The 14,349-nt window shown below is 43.6% G+C and overlaps 1 protein-coding gene across 2 annotated transcripts in view; it reads left to right on the top strand.

The window, feature by feature from the left end:
- Positions 1–14,349, top strand: part of LOC105841398 (uncharacterized) — a 379,110-nt gene that overhangs the window by 295,885 nt on the left and 68,876 nt on the right. For both annotated transcript variants that reach the window (XM_038020224.2, XM_038020222.2), the window contains one exon: positions 12,385–12,542. In XM_038020224.2, the coding sequence (XP_037876152.1) occupies positions 12,385–12,542 (158 nt within the window). The remainder of the gene's footprint in view (positions 1–12,384; positions 12,543–14,349) is intronic.

Here is a 14,349-nt window from a genome sequence, read left to right as displayed (position 1 = left end):
GCACGAGCAAACAAAGGTATGTTTGGACAAATTAGTTGAATCAAACTAGGTGACCCAAAAAGCGAAACCCTTCGGTTAATTTTATTGCAAAAGGTTGCCACTCGATTCCGTTACGTGGAGGGCCCTTCAGGAGTTTGCGATGCCTCGATGAATTTACCCGGTCATTCTAAACGGAGGTCTCTAGAGCACACTCTTATTAACTCATCCGAGTTCAAAGACCCTGTGTAAGGTAACCAACCGATGACAGATGTAAAGACGAAGTTGAAAAAAATGTGTTTGCTTTAATATAAACGTTTCACACTGTACTGGTGGTAGGACCTCTTGTGAGTCCGCGCGGGTAGGTACCACCACCCTGCCTATTTCTGCCGTGAAGCAGTAATGCGTTTCGGTTTGAAGGGCGGGGCATCCGTTGTAACTATACTTGAGACTTTAGAACTTATATCTCAAGGTGGGTAGCGGCGCATTTACGTTGTGGATGTCTATGGGCTCCAGTAACCACTTAACATCAGGTGGGCTGTGAGCTCGTCCACCCATCTAAGCAATAAAAAATAAAAAAAACTCTTGTTAACTCATCCGAGTTCAAAGACCCTGTGTAAGATAACCAACCGATGACAGATGTGAAGACGAAGTTGAAAAAAAAATGTGTTTGCTTTATTATAAACGTTTCACTATACAAATAGTAATCGTAACGATAGCATTTGTGTTGTTAAAAAAAAAGGGTTGTAATTTAAATTGGCTACATATTTTATTTTCAGCTAAACATAGTTCTTAAATGTTTTTCAAGTTTTAGTATATTGAGCAATAACTTGATGCTTTTGGAATCACAAAAGCGCATAGTTTCAAATATATTTCTATATCAACAAAATTTCAAACGATCTGTAATAAGTTTATAATCCTAAATTTTTCAAGTGTTTCTTTAAATGAAATAATAATTTAAACAACTAAAAAATATTCATAACATTAGAAATAATTAATATGCAAATGCTGTTGGCTGTAATCCACCGTAAAAATTGTTAAGCTCTTATCGTTTCAGCGCTGTTTTATTCTATTTATTTTGTGTTACAAAAATAAATTTTCACAAAGTATTGTCAGTTAGTTAGTAAGTAACCTATGTTTTGTAGCAATTTGTCTCAGATAATAAAATATCTGTACAATGCATATTCAGCTTAGACAAATAGTAATCACAGAACATTTTCTGCCAACATTCAACAACTACACCAGAACTGAAAGTCCCAAAATCGATTCTTATATAATTAAACTAGTGGTCTCCCGGTAGTCGTAATTCGACTATAATTAGTTGAAATTATAAGTTTGGACATTATGATGGTTCTATTGTCAAAGACTATTATATTTTTATAGTCACAGATTTAGCCAAGCCTACACTATAAATGAATATTAATAAAGTTAAACAATATTAACCTATTCTCAATTTGACCACAGACTTTATGCAATAACAAAAGTTTGACAATAAACAAAGACGGTATGTGTGTGTGTCAAATATATGGTAGTATGTGTAACGTTTTCTTAATTGATTTAATGTATTTTTAGTGAATAATTAAAAAAAAATATTGGCATTGTGCACTCCTTCTCTATATTGTCTGTAAGTGTGGGAAATTTCATAATAATCCGTCCGCGCAATCTTCGTAAAACGGAGTACAAAGTTTTTGCTTCACGTATTAATAATATATAGATAATATTTAAAAAAAGGAACCCGCCGAACATAATCATTTCGAACGAATATCGCGAAACGCCATTGAGCTAAACGACCCTACTATGACTGCGTACAAACAGAACTAGAAAACTAGTTCCAACTAAATCCCTGGGGCTGTGAATCGCCAAAATGAATTTCATACATTGCCGGCCGTTAACCCAGCGGACCAGCGTCGCAAGTTTTAAATTGTAATTAATGTACAGGTGTAGCTTTAGTTCCTTTATTTACATAATATGAGTATTAACGAGCGAACAATGAAGCGCCTATAAGTTTCTAGGGGAGAGGTACACGAGCCTGTTTAGCTCAAAGCGCATATTCACCTTCGAAAATTAATTAGATACCCTAATGTTCTAAATTTAATTAAAAATACTAAAATTTTTCAATCTCCAGTAAAGCATACTTTAAAATCAATTTAAATATAGTAATTGGTTTAGCTTAAATATTATGTATAGGGGACTGGAAGTATAATAGATTGTCGGATTACCTATCTTCTTTTTGTCTTAGTAATGGTAAACTGGTGGTAGGAGCTCTTGTGAGTCCGCACGGGTAGGTACCACCACCACGCCTATTTCTGCCGTGAAGCAGTAATGCGTTTCGGTTTGAAGGGTGGGCAGCCGTCGTAACTATACTGAGACTTTAGAACTTATAACTAAGGTGGGTGGTGCATTTACGTTGTAGATGTCTATGGGCTCCAGTAACCACTTAACACCAAGTGGGCTGTAAGCTCGTCCAACCATATAAGCATTAAAAAAACCCACATTAAATCATGTTAGAGAAAATTCATTAGTCAGAATCTTCATTATAATTACCGGTATTACTCGCTTTTCTCAAATTACTTTATTTTGTTAGGCTCTAAAAGTTTGCTTATTAGTGATTTCGCCAAACTTCTCTTGCCTTAAGCGTGTAAGAAAAAGTTCTTAGATAAATTAGGTTCACACGCAATACGATCGATGTGCTTACCCAATTTGCTGACTTTATATTAATTAGATATTTAAATAAAAAGTTCAGGCCCGCTTCACGCGTCAATAGTTCTTTCTACAAAGAAAAATCAGACATGACTTTCACAGCTCGGATAAAATGAATATCGAATTAAACATTAAAATGAACGTGGGAGTAAACTAAATCTAATAAAGTTTGGAGATTTTTTTTTTAAATTCCGAATATTCATAAACGCTAATTAGGGTCGATAACAACTATTTAACAGAATCAAAGTGGTTTTAATTGAAAGATTTTTTTATTGCTTAGATGTGTGGATGAGCTTACAGCCCACCTGGTGTTAAGTGGTTACTGGAGCCCATAGACATCTACAACGTAAATGCGCCGCCCACCTTGAGATATACGTTCTAAGGTCTCACTATAGTTACAACGGCTGCCCCGCCCTTCAAACCGAAACGCATTACTGCTTCACGGCAGAAATAGGCAGGGTGGTGGTAACGCGCGGAGTAATGTCTAAGAAAACCATTCGTGTCAAGCCAGTAATGTGCCTATGCCAGAGTCGAAATTACTCATGCTAGGTACCATTAATTTTACTAAATAAACATAATACGCGTTCACGAATGCCTAAAAACATCCTAACTATTTTTCTAACGAAACAATGCGCTGAAGCTCGAATCTATACTGATATTATAAAGCTGAAGAGTTTGTTCGTTTGAACGCGCGATTTGAAAAAATCTTTGAGTGTTAGATAGTCCATTTATCGAGGAAGGCTATAGGCTATATAACATCGCACTAATACCAATACAAAAGGAGCACCAATAAAGAATGTTTCAAAATCGTTTTTTTCTTTTCTTTTGAGAGCTTCCGCTGCGTGTGCTTTAGAAACGGTTAAAGTTTCGCTAAAATAATGTATGACAAAATTGTTCCCCTTTAAAAGATCTAAAAAAAGTCCGCGACAGCATATGTCTATATGTTAAGGTTGACTCACTATAACGTTTTTTATGCTAACCAAATTTGTTCTAAAATAAAGAATTATTTGTGAACTATTCCACGCGGACGAAGTCGCGGGCAGAAGCTAGTAACAAAATAAAACAAAGTTTACTTCGTGAATCAACATCTTCAACGTTCAAAGAGGCAATGTTATCTATTCATCTGAGCGACCTCTCAAAAATTTGCCGTTTCGTTACTGATGTGTGCCCAGTTTGAGATATTGCGGGAGATTTTTCTCGTATTCCATTAGCCGCCTCCGGTCAGCCGAGATGGATACGCGGCTCGCACAAACATAAACAAACTAATGGGACGCGTCCAATGACAAAGAACATCCCATCCGGAGTGATGGCCTGAGAATCAATAGTGAACACAACTGATCGGGTTCAAGAATATATGGACGCTGGCCATGTCCGTCTTGGACTGCTCGTAGACGGATCTTTTGTGTCGAAGTACCATTCTTTACGTTGATAACTATTTTTTATACGGCTTCAAAAACATCTGCATTAATTAATATAACATTTAATTAATTCAGATCTTAAGGGACTTACCACTTTATGTAATATGCCCATGTATAATAGTAATTTCCATCGTCCGTGATCACAAAAACGATGAAGTTTTTGTTCGTCGAAAACAATAAAGGCGAGATTAAATTGTAAAATTAGTTATTATTTTTTTATTATTGCATAGATGGGAGGACGAGCTCACAGCCCACCTGTTGTTAAGTGTTTACTGGAGCCCATAGACATCTAAAACGTAAATGCGCCACCCATATTGAGATATGAGTTCAGTTGAGTATAGTTACAACGGCTGCCCTACCCTTCAAACTGAAACGCATTACTGCTTCACGGCAGAAATAGGCGGAATGGTGGTACCTAACCGTGGGGAATCACAAGAGATCCTACCACCATTCATCACACAAATTATAATTTTGCGGGTTTGATTTTTTTATACGATGCTATCTATACCTTCACCGTAGAAGTCAAACGTGAACACTTGTTAAGTACGTATTTCGTACGAATGGGTAATAGTGCACTACGATTTTTTACCAGCATTTGCTTGTAGTAGGGTGGGAGGTGTAGGCCCCTAAAATCATCCTTAGGCCCGCGGCCTGCTCCCAACATCTGGACACCGTCAAGGCTCACATGCCCCACATGCCCCTTTAGTGCGGACACCTCATATGAGGTTCGGCCCCCTGCCCGATAAAAAATAGTGGTGGTGGTAGGTTGGTCCCACCAATGAAGGTCACCGTTAAAGTGTTGACCGCGGTAGCTCCATACGTTATCCGGGTTCTGACCTCGGAGGGGATCGGACGCTTGGGCGAAGAGTGCAGGGGAGTCGTTTAGTGGGTAGGATTCTAAAAACATCCTTGGGCCCGCTGTTCGCAATCATGGACTACCCCCGAGTGCTTTAGGTGCGAAGGAGGTTCGGCCCGAAAAAAAAAGGTGGTAGGGTGGTAAGTGATACATGAGGTCACAGTCTCGGTTGGTTGTGTAACGGCTATCGCGTTTTTTAAATCGAAAACAATGACTCCTTTGTGGCAGAGAAGTAGTAGTACCTACTTACAATACGCCAGTAAATTGTAAAGCTATTTACTTCTGTTCGAAGCCGGCTGCCGTTAAATTATTCAAAGGCTAAGCTTTGCATAGAGCCTCCTCTAACATTTGTTCTTAATAGACGTATCCCAAAACAAACGTCAGATTAATTATGCCAGGAAATGAGAGAGCGAATGTGGAATAAATACTCGCCTACAGAGTGTTCACGCGAGCGGAACGAGCTCAGTCAATCGAATGTATTTTATTGGTATTTCATTAGCTATTGACGAATACAGTTTACAAAAAAAAAAAAAAGAATTATAATATTATACGGTGAACAGTAACTCGAACGATCTCTCTGAAATTTTACGCTTTGAGTACCTATAAGTATTGTTAGTAAGTAAGTAAGTTTTTACTGGTGGTAGGACCTCTAGTGAGTCTGCACGGGTAGGTACCACCACCCTGCCTATTTCTGCCGTGAAGCAGTAATGCGTTTCGGTTTGAAGGGTGGGGCAGCCGTTGTAACTATACTTGAGACCTCAGAAATTATATCTCAAGGTGGGTGGCGGATTTACGTCATAGATGTATATAGCTTCGTCCATCCATCTAAGCAATAAAAAAATTAAAAATATATTTGTCGTTCTGTGGTCACGAAAACTAAAAATTATTCAAAAATTCTATTAATCCAAAAACTAAACCTGAGATTGAAGCCTTTGGCTCGATAATCAGACCGACTAATATTTTTTGTGGATATGTTCACACATTTAGATGCAAAAACAAAAAAAAATACAACGATATTCAATAAAACGCGACAGAAAAAAAAACGTGTAATTTCAAACGCAAATGAAATTATTGCAGAACAACTTGAATTACGTGTTTTCACGATATCGATCCTCTCGGCAAACAGTCTTCGCTTTCGCTTGATTCAACAGTTTTTAACGGAACGTCCGAAAAAGGTGGAACAACTCTGAAATTCGAGGGGGTACATTTCAATTCACTTGTTTGCTTTCTAAATTAATATCCAGCGCTCGAAATTAGGATATACCGCTGATTCAAGTTGAAATATTCATTAAGTACACGATCAGTCGTTTACTTACTTTAGCGTTCACGAACTTTATTAAATAAACAAGCTATTATTAGGTTAGTTTCAATAACAGGGACTACTTGAAGGGAGGTGAAAATTAAATATTTTTTTATGTGAAACCTCTATAGCCGAACGTAAAACCGATTTCTGGCGTGGCGACGCATGCCGCGGCGACGCGTCGCCACGCTATTCGATGGTATATATATATACAGTCTATATGCAGTAGTGTGCATGGTGTGGCGACGCGTCGCCATGTGCAATCGACTGTGCGATTCTCTCCCACTCGATCCGGCGTTAAGCCATCTCTCTCGCTACACTGTGCTCGGATACCTATAGCGTATACTCCGTAGTGTATGTAATACAGTGTTGTTTACTACAGTACACATAACCTGTGTCATTCCGATTTGAGCAACCGCCGCGCGTGGACGTGCTCATTGTTCGTTCGATCGCCCGACCTCGGTTCGTGGCACATCTGGCGTCCAAGTGTTTTGTCGGAAGTGACTACCGGTGATAATAGATCATTGTTCGTGGCACATCTGTGGCCCAAGTGTTTCTCGGAATTTGTACCTGCGCCTAATTGCAAGGCATTGCCGCCCGGGAACTGTGCAGTGGTTCTATTCACTCTAATTCTATTATATTTAATCTATTCACTAAAATTTCTAAAATTCCTAGAATCGCTTCGGCCAATTTAGTGTTACCGACGCAGGGGCCTCGCCGCAAGGCGAGCGCGTGTTTAAGTCCCGGGGCAGCCCCCCCTGGGCAGTCCGAAGAAATGGAGTTCTCTCCAACCAACACACTGCTCGCGGAATTCTTAAGCGAGAAATACCCGGCCCTCGAAACAGAATTTTTAGCTTACAAAGCTAAACGCGCCGTGAACTGTTCTGCCGTGCCCGCCGCGACCGCCGTTTCCGCCACGCCTGCCATTCCCGCGTCCCCTGCAAGCGCGCGCAAATCTCCCGCGCCGTACACCGCAGCCTCCGTCGCGCCCAGCACACCCGTGTCACCCATACTCCCGCGAAAAACTCCCGCGTCTACCGCGGCAGCTTCCGTTATACCTCAGCGATCGTCTGCGGCCTCCGTCGCGTCCGCCGCTCCCGCGCCTTCCTCCTCGTCCTCCGACTCTGACTCGGATATGGAGGTTGACCTCGTTCCCGCCTCATTGACAGATGGATTCACCCTCGTGCAAAAGGGTAAGAAGCGCGCCGCGGAGTCCCGAGCTTCCGCGGCCGCTAAAATAAGCAAAGCCGCGAACGCGTCGCGCCCCCGCCCTCCGACCCCCGTCGCTCCCTGTCCCCGTGCCACGCCGTCGCCGCGCCCGGTGGCACAAACGGCCCCTCCTCCGTTAATTCTTCAAGAGAAGGCTGCTTGGGACCGTGTCTCCCTGGCCCTTAAGGCCAATAACATAAATTTTGTCAGTGCCCGTAACCTCGCGAACGGGATACAAATAAAAGTAGCAACACCCGACGACCATAGAGCCCTCTCAAGCTACCTCCGAAAGGAGCGTATAAGTTATCATACGTATACGCTCCAGGAGGAGCGTGAGCTCCGTGCAGTCATACGTGGCATCCCCAAGGAGTTAGATGCCGAGCTCGTAAAGGCCGACCTACTCGAACAAGGCCTACCCGTAAACTCCGTGCACCGCATGCACACAGGACGCGGGAGGGAGCCATACAATATGGTTCTCGTCGCCCTCCAGTCTACCCCCGAAGGTAAACAAATCTTTAACGTCCGAACGGTCTGTAGGCTTTCCGGAATCACTGTGGAAACCCCTCATAAAAAAGGCACTCCGAGCCAGTGCCACAATTGTCAGTTGTACGGGCATTCTTCCCGTAATTGTCACGCGCGCCCTCGATGCGTCAAGTGTTTGGACGATCACTCCACGACTCTTTGCACTCGCGATCAAAAAACCGCGACTGAACCACCTAGCTGCGTCCTGTGCCGAACACAGGGTCACCCCGCGAATTACCGTGGATGCCCCCGAGCCCCTAAAATAAATCGCCGCGTCGCGCGCCAAAACCGCCTCCGAGCTTCCGGCCCTGACATCAAAGCCACGGCACCCTCTGTGCCGAAGGCTAAGCCTGCCTTCGTGCCGGCGCCGGTGCCCAGCGGCTCGGCCTGGGCTAAACCGTTGCCGTACACGAACACGGCTGTAGCTCCCTCCCCCGCGATTCGTCCCGCCCCCGCGATACGTCCCTCCCCCGTGATTCGTTCCTCCCCCGCGACCAGCACTCCGACCGCGTCCGACAATCTCGCTCTAGCGATCGACTTTTTTCAGTCGATCAACTTTGAGCGTGTTAATGCTTTGGGTGACGCCATTCGCGCCGCCTCCACTGCACAACACTTCATCGCCGTTGTGCAAGAATACGCTGACGTATACGCGTCGTTAAATACGTACGTCCTCCCCTCACTCCGCCGGTAATCAATGGCGTACATAAGTAGAATAAAGCCCCTATCCGTAACGATAGGATTTTTTAACGCTTACGGTCTCGCAAATCAACGTGATCAGGTTTGTGATTTTTTGCGTGACCATCAAATTGACATCTTTTTGGTGCAGGAGACCCTGCTTAAGCCCGCGCGCCGCGACCCTAAAATCGCGAACTATAACATGGTTAGGAACGACAGGCTTACTGCTCGTGGTGGTGGTACCGTCATTTACTATAGACGAGCCCTGCACTGCGTCCCTCTCGACCCCCCCGCGCTTTCTAACATCGAAGCATCAGTATGCCGAATCTCACTGACTGGACACGCGCCGATCGTTATCGCGTCCGTCTATCTTCCACCGGATAAGATCGTTCTAAGCAGTGATATCGAGGCGCTGCTCGGCATGGGAAGCTCTGTCATTCTGGCGGGCGACCTAAATTGTAAACACGTCAGGTGGAACTCACACACCACAACCCCGAATGGCAGGCGGCTTGACGCGTTAGTCGATGATCTCGCCTTCGATATCGTCGCTCCGCTAACCCCGACTCACTACCCGCTAAATATCGCGCATCGCCCGGATATACTCGACATAGCGTTATTAAAAAACGTAACTCTGCGCTTACACTCGATCGAAGTAGTTTCAGAGTTAGATTCAGACCACCGTCCCGTCGTTATGAAGCTCGGTCGCGCTCCCGATTCCGTTCCCGTCACGAGGACTGTGGTGGATTGGCACACGCTGGGCATCAGCCTGGCTGAATCTGATCCACCATCGCTCCCGTTTAACCCGGACTCTACCCCGTCTCCTCAGGATACCGCTGAAGCCATAGACATCTTAACGTCACACATCACCTCGACATTAGATAGATCATCGAAACAAGTTGTAGCGGAGGACTTCCTTCACCGCTTCAAATTGCCCGACGATATTAGGGAACTCCTTAGAGCTAAGAACGCGTCGATCCGCGCCTACGATAGGTATCCTACCGTGGATAATCGTATTCGAATGCGTGCCCTACAACGCGACGTAAAGTCTCGCATCGCCGAAGTCCGAGATGCCAGATGGTCTGATTTCTTAGAAAGACTCGCGCCCTCCCAAAGGTCTTACTACCGCTTAGCTCGTACTCTCAAATCGGATACGGTAGTAACTATGCCCCCCCTCGTAGGCCCCTCAGGCCGACTCGTGGCGTTCGATGATGACGAAAAAGCAGAGCTACTGGCCGATACATTGCAAACCCAGTGCACGCCCAGCACTCAATCCGTAGACCCTGTTCATGTAGAATTAGTAGACAGTGAGGTAGAACGCAGAGCCTCCTTGCCACCCTCGGATGCGTTACCACCCGTCACCCCGATGGAAGTTAAAGACTTGATCAAAGACCTACGTCCTCGCAAGGCTCCCGGTTCCGACGGTATATCTAACCGCGTTATTAAACTTCTACCCGTCCAACTCATCGTGATGTTGGCATCTATTTTCAATGCCGCTATGGCGAACTGTATCTTTCCCGCGGTGTGGAAAGAAGCGGACGTTATCGGCATACATAAGCCCGGTAAACCAAAAAAATCATCCGACGAGCTACCGCCCGATTAGCCTCCTCATGTCTCTAGGCAAACTGTATGAGCGTCTGATCTACAAACGCCTCAGAGACTTCGTCTCATCCAAGGGCATTCTCATCGATGAACAATTCGGATTCCGTACAAATCACTCATGCGTTCAACAGGTGCACCGCCTCACGGAGCACATTCTTGTGGGGCTTAATCGACCAAAACCGTTATACACGGGAGCTCTCTTCTTCGACGTCGCAAAAGCGTTCGACAAAATCTGGCACAATGGTTTGATTTTCAAACTATTCAACATGGGCGTGCCGGATAGTCTCGTGCTCATCATACGGGACTTCTTGTCGAACCGCTCTTTTCGATATCGAGTCGAGGGTACCCGCTCCTCCCCACGACCTCTCACAGCTGGAGTCCCACAAGGCTCTGTCCTCTCACCCCTCCTATTTAGCTTATTCGTCAACGATATTCCCCGGTCGCCGCCGACCCATTTAGCTTTATTCGCCGACGACACGACTGTTTACTATTCTAGTAGAAATAAGTCCCTAATCGCGAAGAAGCTTCAGAGCGCAGCCCTAGCCCTAGGACAGTGGTTCCGAAAATGGCGCATAGACATCAACCCATCGAAAAGTACTGCGGTGCTATTTCAGAGGGGAAGCTCCTCACGGATTTCCTCCCGGATTAGGAGGAGGAATCTCACACCCCCGATTACTCTCTTTAGACAACCCATACCCTGGGCCAGGAAGGTCAAGTACCTGGGCGTTACCCTGGATGCATCGATGACATTCCGCCCGCATATAAAATCAGTCCGTGACCGTGCCGCGTTTATTCTCGGTAGACTCTACCCCATGATCTGTAAGCGGAGTAAAATGTCCCTTCGGAACAAGGTGACACTTTACAAAACTTGCATAAGGCTCGTCATGACTTACGCGAGTGTGGTGTTCGCTCACGCGGCCCGCACACACATAGACACCCTCCAATCCCTACAATCCCGCTTTTGCAGGTTAGCTGTCGGGGCTCCGTGGTTCGTGAGGAACGTTGACCTACACGACGACCTGGGCCTCGAATCAATTCGGAAATACATGAAGTCAGCGTCAGAACGATACTTCGATAAGGCTATGCGTCATGATAATCGCCTTATCGTTGCCGCCGCTGACTACTCCCCGAATCCTGATCACGCAGGAGCCAGTCACCGTCGACGCCCTAGACACGTCCTTACGGATCCATCAGATCCAATAACCTTTGCATTAGATGCCTTCAGCTCTAATACTAGGAGCAGGCTTAGGGACCCCGGTACCCGTACTCGTCGAACTCGACAAAGAGGTCGACGTGCAACCTAACCCATGCATCAGCCCGCTGAGTTTCTCGCCGGATCTTCTCAGTGGGTCGCGATTCCGATCCGGTAGTAGATTCATTCGCGAAGCAGCTACTCTTGAGTTGTTAGGTCTCCTTCGGAGGCGCTCGGGTAGCTGTTAGCAAATCCCACCCCTCCTGGCTGAGCCTTTGCTCGCCCACCTGTCCTGGTGAAACTGGAAAGGCCTCCGGGCCACCAGTAATCCTTCAATCATAAAAAAAAAAAAAAAAAAAAAAAAAAAAAAAAAAAAAAACATAACCTGTGTTTTACTTGAAAACAAAATATTTTTTCGTTTTTTTTTAATTTTATCATTATGACATATTTAGTTCATATCACAATCTGTTCTTTTCTGCATATTACTTTTACAAAATAATGTCGATGTTTCACATCTGCCAGGCGTCCCGTGACGGCTCACATTTTTTAGCGCGTGTAAAAATTATTGTGATTATTAAAGGTGTCTTTTCTAAAATCAGCTACCGGATTATTGAGCCTCGTGCTAGTTACGGATATTCTTTGTTTGATAGCAAGTAGATATGTGTGTTTGTGTAGAGATAGCACACTATTTTGTGATGAAATATCAAATCACAATTTGCAAAATTTTTGTTTAAGTTCAATTTAAGATATTTTTTTAATTGCTTAGATGGGTGGACGAGCTCACAGCCCACCTGGTGTTAAGTGGTTACTGGAGCCCATGGACATATACCACGTAAATGCGCCACTCACCTTGAGATATAAGTTCTAAGGTCTCAAGTATAGGTCTCAAGTATAGGCCTCAATTATAGTTAAATCATATATATACGTCTGTCCGCAGATTGCACCACGTCATTGCCAACTTCGAGCGGAATATTGAACGGTATAGCCACAGTGTCCGTTGCAGTGACAGGGCTCGAAGCCAAGCCCCCGTTCGCCGTGAAGAAGGTCCGACCCAAACCCGCATCACCCAACCGACAAGGCCCCCAACAGTGTCAAGTAAGTCAATCCAATTAATCAAGTGAACTGTATTACGAAATTCGACTTCTCATCATTACTGGATGAAACGATTTGTTGTTTTTGTTCAGCAAAAATTAATAGTTACTGACAGCTTTACAAATTCTCTTAACATTTAATGTAAATGTTGAAGTCATAATAAATAAATAAAAACCTTTTCCGTTAATAGTACACCGCGATATACCTGCTGTATCTTTATCTGTCTATATTACTGGTAGTAGGACCTCTTGTGAGTCCGCACGGGTAGGTACCACCACCCTGCCTATTTCTGCCGTGAAGCAGTAATGCGTTTCGGTTTGAAGGCTGGGGCAGTCGTTGTAACTATATTGAGACCTTAGAACTCATATCTCAAGGCGGGTGGGGGCATTTACGTTGTGGATTTCTATGGGCTCCGGTCACCACTTAACACCAAGTGGGCTATGAGTTCGTCCACCCATCTAAGCAAAAAAAATCATTTCAGTTTCCGTAAATAAAACGGTTGTCTGAAAGAAATTGCTTTTAGCGATAAGGCTGCATATTGTACTATATCTACTTACTGTCTGTCTAAAAAAAAAAAGAAATTGAATTTTGGTGTGCAATAAAGTATATTCGCTCTCTCTCTCTCTCTCTTTTGTCAGTTTTACTATGTTTTTGAGTATATTAATGTTTGCCACCGCTTCGTTCGGTCTGCAATTAAAATATACCCATCCCGCTTTTGATTGGAATGTGTGCACTTAATATCTGGTTTGTCGTAAGCCCGCCTACCGCGAGAATTTCTTCTCCTTCTTTCAGTGCCTCTTCAATCCTGAAGGTTAGCTTCCTGTATTCATTTTTATCAGCAGCCAACCGGAACAGCTGTTCGACGGAGGCAATACCGGTCCACTCCCGGATATTCCGGAGCCATGACTTCTCTCTTCGCCCAGCACGTCTCTTTCCGCGACAATTTATCGGACGTTAAATAGAATCCTTACCCAAAACGCCTCTGTATCGTTTCAAACGAGCATAATGTGTTGGTGTTTCGGTTAGTTTCTGCGTCATAACGCCCGATGGACCGTGACGATTGCCTCTATTCGTCTTCTAACCTCACAAAGGAGCCCACATAAATACACTTAAAGTAATGGATAGGCCAAGGAACTCTCAGGATATTGTTTTGTTTGGACAAAAAATATACGAGAGTTTTGTATTACATATATTGGGAATGGAGTAAAAAATTACAGTGTTGATGGTGTTATCTTTTTGATTTATAGTTGTCTTGGTACTTGGTACGAAAGAGCGAAATTAAATATTATAAATTGATGACTATAAAAAAACGCGAGATTAAACCGTTATCTATGACCAGTCAAAACCAGAGAAAATAATAATAATTTCTAATTATTATTATTAATTTATTATTATTGTTTTCAAAGGTATTGTATTTCTCGAAATATTTAAGACATTTCGGCATAATGAAGATCACGGACCTATGCCAAGTGAGCTTCATTTTCTGCTTGCAGAATATTTAATTCTTCCCGCAACAATTTACGGACTATACGTCATGTGTTTAATATTGCGGCTTTTTGCATGGTCATGTACGTGTTCTCTGCTATGTCTAATATTTTTAAAGATTGTATTATATCATTATTATTATATCAATATTATAGTTAGACAACTATAATTAAGTTATAGCTATAACTAGTTAGACAACTATAACTAACTATAATATTGATATAATAATAATGATATACTCCAATCATTAAAAATATTAGACATAGCAGACAACACGTACATGATCATACAAAAAGCCGCAATATTAAACATATGCCGTTAACTA

This window comes from Bombyx mori, chromosome 25 (genome assembly GCF_030269925.1).
Source record: "Bombyx mori chromosome 25, ASM3026992v2".
Taxonomy (NCBI): Eukaryota; Metazoa; Arthropoda; class Insecta; order Lepidoptera; family Bombycidae; genus Bombyx; species Bombyx mori.
This window is presented reverse-complemented; position numbering and strand designations above follow the sequence as displayed.